Below are 13,535 nucleotides of genomic sequence, written 5' to 3'. Positions count from 1 at the left end.
CATGCTGAAAATGGCTGATCTACAAGCTCACAACGCGTTGCGGACGCAACGCGTTGTGAGCTTGTCAATCAGCTATTTTCAGCACATGGAAATATGCAGGCTGTGAGAACTGAGACCCTTCAAAATAAAAGCATGCAGCTTTCACAAGTTGGCCCATAATAAAGACAAGGAAAAGGATTAAGAATTAGGTGGCATTTCACATTGCATATGTATTCCAAAATGTATTTTGTTTTATATATAATAAGGAATTAATTTGGATAATGGTAATGGAGATATTGTACAAGTTGTCACTTTATTAATCCCCCAAGGTTTTTTTATTATTAAATAAAGTCTGAGGTTATATATGGCTATGGGCTGTGGTAATAATAATTGGAACCATGAACTTTAGTTCAAAATGTTTAATGATGAACCAAGAACTGTACTAGTTCCTTTTTAAATTTCTGAACTGTGAACTGAACTAGTTCATAAAATAAAAGAACTTTCCCAACACTGACAGGGACTGTCTCTCTCCATGCCGCTACAGTTCGCCAGACAGAATCTAACAGTGGAGGCAGTAGGTAATCACCCGCTGTGTGTAAATACCTCCCATGAGGTACACACTGCTCTTTCTTTCCCTGTTCCTGTCTGTCTGTCAGTTTCTCTCCATCTCTGCCAAAGCATGATCGGCACAAATTTGACAACCAATACACGCACTTTAGACCGGGGGGTGTCAAACTGCATCTACCTTGCTTAAGGGGTCAAATCCAGCCCACAGGATCATTTGGGGTAAAGGAAAACAAAAAATACGAAAATCAAACAAATAAACAAACAAATACATACATAATACTTGCAATAATAGACCTTGCAAGAGAGCCATGTATTGCCCCCTCTATTGCTGAAGAAAGCAACCACTACCCTCTCGTCACCGTACTTGCAAAGAAACACTTAAAACTTTAGGAGTTTGGGACTCTTATCCCAAGGCTCAGCCACGAGGCTTTGTATTTGACTGGTGTAACAAGGTTGGGCTTCTGATATTTGTATGAATATACTGTAATTTACTTATCCATGCACCGTGACATTGTGTTTGAATTATAAACGTATCAAATAATATAATAACAAACTCAAGCAGAATTGGAAGGCACTGCTGGTGTGTGTGTGTGTGTGTGTGTGTGTGTGTGTGTGTGTGTGTGTGTGTGTGTGTGTGTGTGTGTGTGTGTGTGTGTGTGTGTGTGTGTGTGAGGGTGTGTGTGTGTGTGTGTGTGTGTGTGTGTGTGTGTGTGTGTGTGTGTGTGTGTGCGAATTTTGATCGGCTCTGCAATTAATCAAACAAGCCAATCAAATGAAGCTATGGGACAATGAACTGCAACAGGGAGCAGGTGTGGAGTGGAGTTATGCACATAGCCTATTAGACTCGCTGCTGTTGTCAAACAACTCACGAAGCAAGAAGACAAAGACATTCATCATTTACATACCAGGATCAGACTTTGAGAACGTGTCCGAATCCAGGAGATTCCTATAGAAACAAAGGAAAAACAGGCATAAGGAACGTCTAATGAGATGTCTAATGTTGATGACCTCATGCTGTGTGTGTGTGTGTGTGTGTGTGTGTGTGTGTGTGTGTGTGTGTGTGTGTGTGTGTGTGTGTGTGTGTGTGTGTGTGTGTGTGTGTGTGTGCGTGTGCGTGTGTGTGCGTGTTCGCGTGTGTGTGTTTGCGTGCGTGCGTGCGCGTGTGTTTGCGCGCGTGTGTACTCATTTACCACAAGCCACACAAATAGAACAAACTTCAGGACTCTCTAAAACAGGTTCAATAGACGGTGCTTCTTGAGCCCACAAAGTGACTACACCTGTTTCATGTCATACTTTATTTGCATCTGTGGCGTTGTTCTGTGGTTCAAATCCTTGTTATTGTTTTTTTTCCTATATGTATTGTGTTTTAAATGCTGTGATCAGGGCGCCCTTGAAAAAGAGAGCTTGCTTGAATAAAGAAAGAGAGAGAGAGAGAGAGAGAGAGAGAGACTAGTAGTCTCATATTTGCATATTATTTTGAAGAGCCAAAAACCCACACCAGATGTTATGGTCTTATGTTAGTGTGTGTGACGTTCCATCATCACTTCCTGTTTACCTGATCACAGCGTCGGCTCTGTGCCGTGGAATAAACTTGGTTTTGACCAGAAATGCCATTTACAGGCAATTGAAAGAAATAGATATAATAAGTCTATATGCGCACGGCAATCAAGATGTCGCGATCCAGTGTTATTGACAACACCAGCTAGCAACCCAAAGCTACCATGAGTAGCATTACGACTTGATCAACCAAAAGCACTATAAAAGATCAACTGCCGTACATCTACGGACTACGGCATTGACGTTAAGTAGGGATGCACCGATCCGATACTCCTATCGGAGATCGGCGCCGATCCAGGCTAAAATTCTAGATCGGGTATCGGTGGCAAATGGGCCGATCCATTATCCGATCCGATCCGATAATTATGTGTAATTACAGTATGAAAACAACTCTAACTCCTCTGTGACACAGCAGTGTAGTATTGACAGTATAACATGTGGAATGCAGCCAGGCACACATTCACCTGGTCTAATTGTTGCACAGTTATTTAATAAATAATTCAGTGCATTTATATCTGTGTTTGTTACATTTTGTTTTACAAAGTTGGGAAAGTAATGTTTAAGTCAAGCCTTGTATCGGCAGATACTGGACCCCCATGTATCGAAATCGGTATCGAATGCCAAAAAGCCGGATCGGTGCATCCCTAGCGTTAAGCGGAACATTTATTGATGTAGATCAACGCCAATGGCGTTTTATGTGCTCATAACCAAAAAAAAGGATCCTTAACTCCAGCTTTGTTTGTAATGTCACATCACAGGTTTACAGGTGTAAAAACAGTGTGAAATTATTTTTATATCAGCTTCCGAGTCCCATCATTTATAATTTTCAGTAAAGGGAAGAAGATAGATGGAAAACGGGTCAGATGTTCCTGATAAGAGTGAAATATATGCATATATATGGGTACAGGGGTACAGGGGTAACGGGAGTATAGGTCAGGACTTCATTTACACTCTCCAACTGGACGTTAACATTAACAACACACATTTCGAATGAGTCATTTATATGGGGACTACCCATAGATCAGAAGTCCTGTTAGTCCGAACATGCAGTAAGGTTGGCGAACATGCACTGCTCCCGTGCTTGCGGTTATGTTTAGGTTAGGGTTAGAGATAGGGACAGTAATTCTGATTATATGGCAGCAACTCAATGCATTTAGGTCTACGGAAATGGTCGAGACGATCTGCTGCAGTTCAAACTGAACATCAGACTTTGAGCATGGTATGGACTTGTTGGTGCCAAACGGGCACTGGCCTGATCATTTCAGAACCGGCTGCTCTATAGTACTAGCACAACCATGTCCATAGTGTTTGCAGAGAATGGTGTGAATTATCCAGTGAGCGGCAGTTCTGTGGCCCGAAAATGCAATAGAAGATAGGAAAAACGTTAGGCGAATATACTACTCCTGACTTTAAGGGCTGTATTTTGCGTGTCTTAAGTACCAGGTCTTATTCCCTAACTTGAGTAAACTAAAGACCTGGAGGCGTGGTCAATGCTCTTTGGCCACTCAGAATAGTCAAATGGCATTGATCACGCCTCCAGGTCTTTAGTTTACTCAAGTTAGGGAATAAGACCTGGTACTTAAGACACGCAAAATACAGCCCTAAGTCTTTAAAGTCCTGCAAGACACAATGACATTGTATAAAATTACATAGGCAGGTGTGCAGGTTGGTAATGGAAAATATTAACAAATCTGTTTGCTAGGCTGCAAGACAAAAAGAGGCCTTCATTACAACAAAGTTTAAAAGCCATCACATAAGCTATAAATACTACACTGCTAAATTAATGTTAATTTAATTCTGAGAGATAAAGATTACATCATTCACTGAGTTAGATTAACATGTAATTTAATGTATATCTGTATTTAATATGAACCAATCAGTGTATGTTTGCCAAATTATATTACTTCCTCAGGGGAGCTTGTGTGCAACAATCATCATCATTATTATTCAATGGTAGGATTAACAATTGCAACCAAGCCAAGACATTTGTGGTCAATAAACAGCCAGACACATAGTAAGAAAGTCAAGTCCATGGAATATTCACCTGGGACTGCCCATAAGTCAGACCTGCGTGGCTGGTTAAGACTCAGAAATCACCCGTGGCTTCCTGTGAGGTTAGGGATAGTGTATAATGGTCTTCCTGTGAGGTTAGGGTTAGGTTAGGGTTTGGGATAGTGTATAATGGTCTTCCTGTGAGGTTAGGGTTAGGTTAGGGTTTGGAATAGTGTATAATGGTCTGAGGTCGGACCTGCCAGCCAGCTCTCAAGACATCCCTCCAGTCATTCAGTCAGTCAGTCAGTCAGTCAGTCAGTCAGTCAGTCAGCCCCCCAGCCAGTCAGTCAGTCGGCCAGCCAGCCCCCCAGCCAGTCATTCAGTCAGTCAGTCAGTCAGTCAGTCAGCCCCCCAGCCAGTCAGTCAGTCGGCCAGCCAGCCCCCCAGCCAGTCATTCAGTCAGTCAGTCAGTCAGTCAGTCAGCCCCCCAGCCAGTCAGTCAGTCGGCCAGCCAGCCCCCCAGCCAGCCAGTCAGTCAGTCAGTCCAAACCAATCCAATCCACCTTATTTATAGAGCATATTTAAAACAGAACAACTGCATTGAAACAAAGTGCTGCACTTAGTAGCGAAAATATACTAAAAGGCAAGAGGATATGATCATATCCATATATGATGAAACAAGCGTTACAGCAGACTTGACTTTAGCTGTAGTCTCAGCTGACTGAGCTGAGAAGCTGGATTTAACAAGTTCAATCTGTTTAAGCTTAAAATCACTGTCCAATTTGACACCAAGGTTGGTGACTACTAGTTTTAAAAATGGCTACAGGGAAAAAAAGGATGGGGTTAAGAATGAGTCAGTCAAGTGACGTCCGACTTCGGTGCTCTATACGCAGGAGCATGGTGTGTGTTTGTTTACAAGTCAGATAGTTGGCTAGCTGTACCAGTTTACTGTTATGTAGCTTATTTTTACCCTATAATGTTTTCAGATACGTATTTTAGCGTGATGATTAAGTTGAAACCGAGTAATACACTGTCTGGATGTTACACTGTCTGATTTCTGTAATGTAATCAGTAGCAGCTGTGCTGCACGGATGCGCACATATGGGAAATTAAACTGGTGAGCTTCATTTTTATGTGAAAGAAAGTGTGAAAAACTTATTTTTCATTTCACTACGCCTTTAAGTACACATATGAGGTACTTTTACTTGAATTAAATGCTTTATATTCCACTACATTTCATATAGGTAAATAGTGTACGTTTTACTCCACTACGTACGTTTGACACCTTTAGTTACTAGTTACTTTGCAGATGTACTTTATTAATACAAAACATTATAAATGATAGTATACTTATTATAGGTTAAGCTATAAGCTTATAATCAGCCCCATCTTTACCAGCTGCAACATTAAAGTGCAAATAATATGATTGTGAAATGGACCCACCTGGGGTGGGTGATAGACATTCCAATCTTTTCAAAAATAATACTAAAACAAATCCAAATCCCCATGCAATTTAGCTAGAACCATTTTCAAGATTAATTAACAAACTAAAGACAATCTGTAACGAATCAACTGTTTATAGTGTGAATTGTGGACTGCAATTTTAATCTAAAGTGTTGCGGCTACATAACCAAATTGACCCTTTTATGTATGTAGCCATTTTAGTTAGAAAGATGCACCACCTGTAGCCTAATAATAGCCTAGCCACTAGCCAGGTGGTCTCACATCTATAGGAGGAGACTCATGATCGAGTTGGGGTCCATATATTGCTGCTGATGGGATTAACTATTAGAGACACATCCTTCCAAGGACGTTGACAGGCAGATGGGAGATGGGAGGGTTATACGTGCAGGAGGGAAACCAATTTATTTAAGATATTAAGTGGTTTCCAGCTTTTGCGGGTGTCTGTCTTGCACGTGCGTAGGCTACTGGCCTATCGCGTGCATGTGCGCTACTTCCCGTGTGCGTGTGTGTGTGTGTGTGTGTGTGTGTGTGCGCGTGTGTGTGCGCGTGTGTGTGCGCGCGCTAGACAGTCAGGATCAGACTGGCTATAGCCTACAGTTGAGAAATATAGGCGGCTACTGCTGCAGTTTTTGCCATTCTCATATAATACTTTTTACATTTAGACGTTTCCCTCCATAATAACCTTAATAGGTGCAAGAAACCCGGAGTTTATAAGTTTATATTACAGCTCTTACCTGCACGAGACGGTAACTTCTATTTTAGTTGCAGGTACTCTGGTGTTGAGAGGGTCGAATTCTCCTATTGAAGCCATCATCTCGACGCGTGACATTAAGACGTCAACTGTTTGGCTTCGGCTTGTTCTTCTTTTTGTTTGTTCTTACGTTTGTTCTCACACACGGCAGGTCTGTGACGGTAGCAGTACATCCATTCTGGTGTATTAGCCTACTGGTTTAGCTCCAGCGAGAGAGAGAGGAGATAAAGTTGTTCGAGGATTATTGAAAGTTCATTTTTCACAGCACGGACCGCGTTTGTCCGGTGCCAAGACGCACACACCCCCTCTCCGAGGCTCTCTCTCTCTCTCTCTCTCTCTCGTGTGTGTGTGTGTGTGTGTGTGTGTGTGTGTGTGTGTGTGTGTGTGTGTGTGTGTGTGTGTGTGTGTGTGTGTGTGTGTGTGTCTCTCTCTCTCTCTCGCTCTCTCAGAGATAATATTTATCGTTATGAATCATAACGATAAATATTATTATTCAGAATCATCATCATCATCATCATAACTATGATGATGATGATTCTGAATCATCACAATGATAAATATTATCTGACCATCATCATCATATTATGATTATTATTATGATTATTATTATTAGTAGTAGTAGTATCATTAGCCTATACTAATAATAATAATAGTAGACAATGATGCATTGCTGATCGTATTTTCCATTCAGTAGCCATTCAGTAACTATAAGTGACACTCAAAATCCTCTGAGCCATTGTTGATCCATGTATGCTGTGGTCCCTCACTGTCTCCCTCATCCAAATAGTCAGGGGATATTAATAAAACCTGGGAATAAATTTCTTACCAAGGACTTTCTTCACCAATGTGTTTGTAAAGGTGTCTACTCTCTACTAACATATCCCACATTGGTTTATATTCAACCACCCTAGGGGAATTTGTGACAGCTGCTGAAAGTTGGGGTACCATACAACCATTGTAGGCAAGATGTGTCACTATCAGAGTCAGAGGTGTGTAGGACCCAAGCGCAGGACAATGGCAGAGGATGAGGCAGACACAAGGCAGGTCGAGTGCACGGTGGTTTATTAACCAAAAACCAGGTACAGGAACAAAACACAGGAAACACGAGGAAACTAGGGATAACTTAGCCTGACCCAGAGCGAGACATTTCTCGTCTAGAGGGGCGGGTCGCGCCTCAGAAATGCGCGCACCCTGATTGGATCTCATCGATCTGTCCGTCACCCCCGGCCCCTCCTCTCCCCCCTAGTGCAGCGCTACGTCACATCATTTAGAGCGACGCCCACCCGGAAGGGTTGACTCCCACTTTTAGACTTGTTCAGCCCACGGCTTTTTCCAGGCTTTCATCTTTCGCGCAGACGAAATGAAAGCCTGGCTATCGAGGCTATGGATAACTAGGAGCAAGGAAAAACACTGGGACTAGGAAATATACAAGGAACCACGAGGAGCTAGAATACACTGACAACAATTTACGAACCAACAAAGAACTGAAAACACAAGGGCATACTTATAGACATGGGATAACTAGACACAGGTGAACAAAACTCAACTGGGCCATGGGACCAGGGGCTAGAAAAAGAAACTGGGGCACAGGACTAAACACCGACTGGCATGGACTGGGCAGGGCAAAAAAACGGTCAAAACACAGAAACAACTACACAAGGAATCACACAGACAGGCAGGCGGGCAAACACACAGACAAGCACACAGACAACAGGTGGGACAAACCGAGGGACAGACAGATCAACTGACAGACAATCAGGCAGGCAGACAGACATGATGTTTGACACAATAGGCGGGTAAAGGGGTCAGAAGGGCGACAGGAGGACTGGGGGGTCGAAAGACGGACAAACAGACAGGCATTCACACTAGCAGACAAGCATACAGACAGACAGGCGGACAGACAGACAGGGAGAAGGACTAACGGGCTGGTAGGTGGGACAGAGTGGAACAGAGGGGGCTGGGGACTGGACATAGCCTGGGGAAACTGAGGGCCTGAGACATGGGGGACAAAGGGGCTGGCAGACGGAGAAAGTGAGCTACGCTGGGAAACTGGAGTAGAAGGGCATGGAGACAGGGGAACCTGGGGACAAGGAGACACAGTCACTAGAAGCGAGGAGCGGGGGTCAGGTGGCACGTCGGCGGGGCCAGCCGACGGGGGGTCCGGCAGGATGTCGGCGGGGACGGCCGACGGGGGGTCCGGCAGGACGTTGGCGTGGGCAGCCGACGGGGGGTCCGGCAGGACGTCGGTGTGGGCAGCCGACGGGGGGTCCGGCAGGATGTCGGTGTGGGCAGCCGACGGGGGGTCCGGCAGGATGTCGGCGGGGACGGCCGACGGGGGGTCCGGCAGGACGTCGTCGTGGGCAGCCGACAGTGGGTCCGGCCGGATAGTGGTACAGAAGGCTGATAAGGTACCAGGCAGGGCTGGGGGCGGAGTCACGCTGGGCAGCAGTGGAGTCTTGGCCTCACCGGATAGCAGCTGAGACTTGGAGTCGCTAGACAGCGAGGACTCAGTATCGCTTGCCGGTGGACACTCAAAGTGGCTGGTCAGCTGGGGCTCCTGGATGCTGGGCAGCAGAGGCTCGTGGGCGCTGGGCAGTAGAGGCTCGTAGGCGTTGGGCAGCAGAGGCTCGTGGGCGCTGGGCAGTAGAGGCTCGTAGGCGTTGGGCAGCAGAGGCTCGTGGGCGCTGGGCAGCAGAGGCTCGTGGGCGCTGGGCAGCAGAGGCTCGTGGGTGGCAGGAAGTGTAGAGGAGGTTGGAGAAATCGAACCAGGTGCCCACTGAGGCTGAGGGGCACCACGACTCTCCCACTGAAAAAACGCAAAATACTTCGCAAATTCACGGTCCCTCCTCCAATATTGAGCAAGTTGCTCAAGGAACTCACCGTCTTCAAAAAACACCTCCCTGGTCACCCCAAAGTTCTTCCAGGTAAAGGGCAAGCTGGGATGGTGAGCAGACAGGCAAGCATATTGAGGGCTAGCAGGCTGGAGAGCAGGTGGTGAAGCAGGTCGGAGGCTAGCAGCCCGAAGGCTAGCAGGCACATTGCCTATGGCAGCCCACAACCCCTTAATAACCCCATCCAGCTTGCCTGCTAGGTCGGGCCTGGAGTAGGCCACGCGGAGAACCTGTTTCACAGACTCGATCTTCTTCTCTGCACTGGTGGACGGACGAAGGCAGTCTTCCATTATGGAACTCATGGAGAGCAGCAGTTTGGAAAAATCGTCCACCTCTGCATTGTCCGCTGGGTCCATCGTGGTTGGTTCGTACTGTCACGATCAGAGTCAGAGGTGTGTAGGACCCAAGCGCAGGACAATGGCAGAGGATGAGGCAGACACAAGGCAGGTCGAGTGCACGGTGGTTTATTAACCAAAAACCAGGTACAGGAACAAAACACAGGAAACACGAGGAAACTAGGGATAACTAGGAGCAAAGAAAAACACTGGGACTAGGAAATATACAAGGAACCACGAGGAGCTAGAATACACTGACAACAATTTACGAACCAACAAAGAACTGAAAACACAAGGGCATACTTATAGACATGGGATAACTAGACACAGGTGAACAAAACTCAAAATCAAGACAGGGATTGGCTGGGGGCCTAAGAGGACACAGATGGAAAACAAAGACTGATCACAACACAGGTTAGACAAGGCAGGTACAGAACTACAGGGGAAGACAGGATGGCACAAAACAATACTACAAAATAAAAGGTACACAAGAAAACATAACATGTCACGGACCGTGACAAGATGTTCTAAATTTCATTATGCTTTAAGTATAGCATGTCATGTCAAACTAGGGGGTTTTCAATTCATCATTCTGAATCCATTCCAAGCCATAGCCGTTGTAAGTGCTGTTATTAAAATGCTCAAATACAACAACATTTGGGCACTTATGGGCAAGTGTCTATGACCGTTTTTAGCTCAAGGAGTTTTCACACAGGAGGATTCAGAATGATGAAAACCCCATAGTTTGACACGTCACATGCTATTTAAAGCATAATGAAATGTAGAACATTTTGCCATATATTGCCCTTGCCCTCTAGACAGCAATGTGCACTTTTGAAAAAGTTATTTTTGTACAGTGTACAGTATGTGGACCATGGTGACATTGATTCTTGATTATTATTTTTTTAAATATTATATAATAATTTTTGCCCCAAAATCTATCTTCCACGCGCTGCACAAGGTGCCCTTTTTCACTTGAGCACCTGCCCCTCTAAATGTCTGTGCACGCCACTGGCTACTTTTACTTGTGACATGTGAACAGTTCCATCACTGGTGCTTCCACTGAAACAGTACGTGGCCAGCTGCTTCACACCAGATCCCATATCCCAGCAGAACAGGAGATTCGACCAACCAGCAGGGGTCTGAAGACCGTAACGCCAAACGCATGATTCCCTGCCAGGCTGCATCCTGTGACAGTCAGTCAACACAGCAGATGGGGACTGTTGGGCACTGTTGCCAACCATTTACTGTAGATAACCTGCGTCTCCGTATGTGGCCAAGTCTTTTACCTGTATGCCACCCAAATCAGATGCGACTGGAAGGCAGAACAGACAAGTGGTATAGTCTATACTAGCTCCATCAGACCTGGCACTTTCATGAAAAGCACTGTGTATTGGATAAACACAGAGATTTTTCCTGGCCAGGCCCAATTGAGTTTTTATGCCAACTGATTCTTCCCCACGCACATTTTGTGTGTGTGTGTTGTTTGTCACTTCTGTATCCTAGTGACTTACCTGCCAGTGAGGAGCCCCCACAACGTCAGCGGTGGTGAGCAGGCCGGCAAGTTACCACTGCACCACCCGAGCGCCTAGAGGCTAACTGTTTACATTTCACTTAAGGCTCATTCATAGTCTGGATTGTCGGTGGTGAGGTGACCACCAAACTATACAACATGACGTCACGAGCCGCAGTGAATAGCAAACCACCGCCACCGCTCCAGCCCTTCTCTCTGTTTTTACTCACCACCACTCAACTCAACTCAAGTTAATGGCATGGTGATAACTAGATGCAATTTCCCATTGCCAGCCCATATATACAATTCCAAACAGAAAAGTCATATCTGATTGTATTAAACAATGTCAAACTCACCAGCATTGCAGCTGTATATATGAACAGCTTGAATTATCCTCTTTCTATATCTGCAAAGTGTTTGTTTCATAAAAATCTACTGGAGACATGTTATGAGCTTTCTTTCCTAGCTTGCAGGTGATTATTCTTCTAAGTGTTGCAGATTGGAAGTGCTCGTTAGATATAGCTCTGGTCCACTCACCAATACAAAGACGGGTTGTGTGATTAGAAAGCCTATACTTTCCTTAGTGGACGGCTGGACGCACTCTGAGCCCCCCACTACACGTATAAAATGTACTTTTTGGCCAGAAAGGGATTGTTTTTCCACCGGAAAAATATGTTTTTAGTTGGACCACTGCGCCCTACCGATATTGCCAAGAGGAAAGATCTCATAGACAAGATTTCCCTTCCGGAGAATGAAGGCATTAGCTACTTTAGATATCACTCAACTATCCTCAGTGTCCTGCACCTGTTTTGAATTTGCACATAATGCAGGCAGCAGGATGTTGCTTTGCTGAAAGTAAGCACTTCCAAACTCTTATGTCAAGATGGCCACAGTCTACATAAAACCAATTACCATCAAACAGGGTTCATTTTGATATTCCACACTGAATGCCTGTAATGCCTTCAACATGTGTGGGCAGGACCTATTTCTTAAAAACAAAAACAAAAAAATCACCAATATATACCGCAGAACATCCAGTCATACCCAATTTTCTAAATCGTGCTCTGTCGACAACTTAATCGGAATCAGAACATATCTACATCTACATATTTAATATTATTTTTTTGAGATTTAGGAATAAGGTGCACGAGCAAGGTTGTCAGTATCATCAGTGCATGTAGCCACCTACATGAGTTTAAGGTGCAGAGTATCGGCAAGTGTAAAGTTCAACCACATATTCACAAAACTGACAAAAGGTTGCTTTACTGGAATACAAATCCACAGGTAGGTCCACATGGGGGAAAGCAAAAGTCCAAGGTCAACCTGATGACAGGTGGTGTTCATGCCTTTCCACATGCCTGGGTACAGGCCACCCAGCCTGGCAGAGGTCTGGGCTCTGAGGTGCACACTTTTCTAGTTAAGTTCTCATTCTCATTTCTGTGTAAATGAGAGCAGGGTCATGTAACTAAGGGGACCCTATACACTCTCAGCAGTGTAGGCTACAGTATTTGTGATGGACATGACTGAAGCAGTCAGTGATTGTCTCCACCAGGCCGAAGGCATGGGGAGAGAGTATGTTTTGCACTCCGTCCGTCTGTCCGTCCGTCTGTCCGTCTGTGAAATTGTGCACGCACATTCCCACTAGGCCGAGGAAGAAATGCCACATGAACATTTCCATGGTGGTGCTATAACTGGCCGAAAAGTGTTTTTACCTCTAACTGCACGGATCTGTGGATAACTTTGTATGCCACCTCCATAGAGGCCAAGGAAATACCTTTGCCTGTGTGTGTGTGTGTGTGTGTGTGTGTGTGTGTGTGTGTGTGTGTGTGTGTGTGTGTGTGTGTGTGTGTGTGTGTGTGTGTGTGTGTGTGTGTGTGTGTGTGTGCCTGTGTGTGCCTGTGTGTGCGTGACTGGGTGTGGGTGCTTGTGTGTGCATGGTGTGTGTGTGTGTGTGTGTGTGTGTGTGTGTGTGTGTGTGTGTGTGTGTGTGTGTGTGTGTGTGTGTGTGTGTGTGTGTGTGTGTGTGTGTGCCTGTGTGTGCCTGTGTGAGAGAGAGAGAGATCAAAGAGATTGTGTGGCAAATACTGATATAAAGAAGGAAAGTATAGTTTCTAGAACCATTTCCTTTCAGACCATCTCTACGAGTGTATCTGACAGCCTGACAAAGTGGACTGTGCGTGTGTGTGCGTGTGTGCATGCGTGCGTGCGAGTGTGTGGCTGTGCTTGTGTGCGTGCGTGCGTGCCTGCTTGTGTGGATTGACATTTAATTATCCGACGTGGAGGAATTCCGGCTTAGCTTCCATTTCACGGTGCAGAGTCTTGCACAGGAAGCAGTCTGGTAGACTCTGGGTGGTCCCTTGAAGATGAAGCAGTCTGGTTCAATGCTTCTGTCTCATGAAGAGGACCACAAACTCTGGAACCCAGAACAAACTAATGACACACTAGCTTGCACAGTAAAATCCTAAGTGTTAATTTATAATTATAAA

At 45.2% G+C, this 13,535-nt stretch overlaps 1 protein-coding gene across 2 annotated transcripts in view; it reads right to left on the bottom strand.

Annotated features, from left to right (window-relative positions):
- LOC310861626 (copine-9-like) overlaps window positions 1-6,376 on the bottom strand; it is a gene marked incomplete at both ends in the record, with an annotated part of 103,764 nt that extends 97,388 nt beyond the window's left edge. The window contains 2 exons of one of the 2 annotated variants that reach the window (XM_083769157.1): window positions 1,452-1,492; window positions 6,294-6,376. In XM_083769157.1, coding sequence (XP_083625283.1) covers window positions 1,452-1,492; window positions 6,294-6,373 — 121 coding nt within the window. The remainder of the gene's footprint in view (window positions 1-1,451; window positions 1,493-6,293) is intronic. The other variant, XM_083769156.1, reaches the window with a different exon arrangement.
- Window positions 6,377-13,535: the final 7,159 nt, after the last annotated feature.

The sequence above is a fragment of the Protomyctophum parallelum genome (genome assembly GCF_964188405.1).
Source record: "Protomyctophum parallelum genome assembly, chromosome: 7".
NCBI lineage: Eukaryota > Metazoa > Chordata > Actinopteri > Myctophiformes > Myctophidae > Protomyctophum > Protomyctophum parallelum.
The sequence above is the reverse complement of the archived record's forward strand: the minus strand, read 5'-3'. Positions and strand labels throughout refer to the sequence as shown.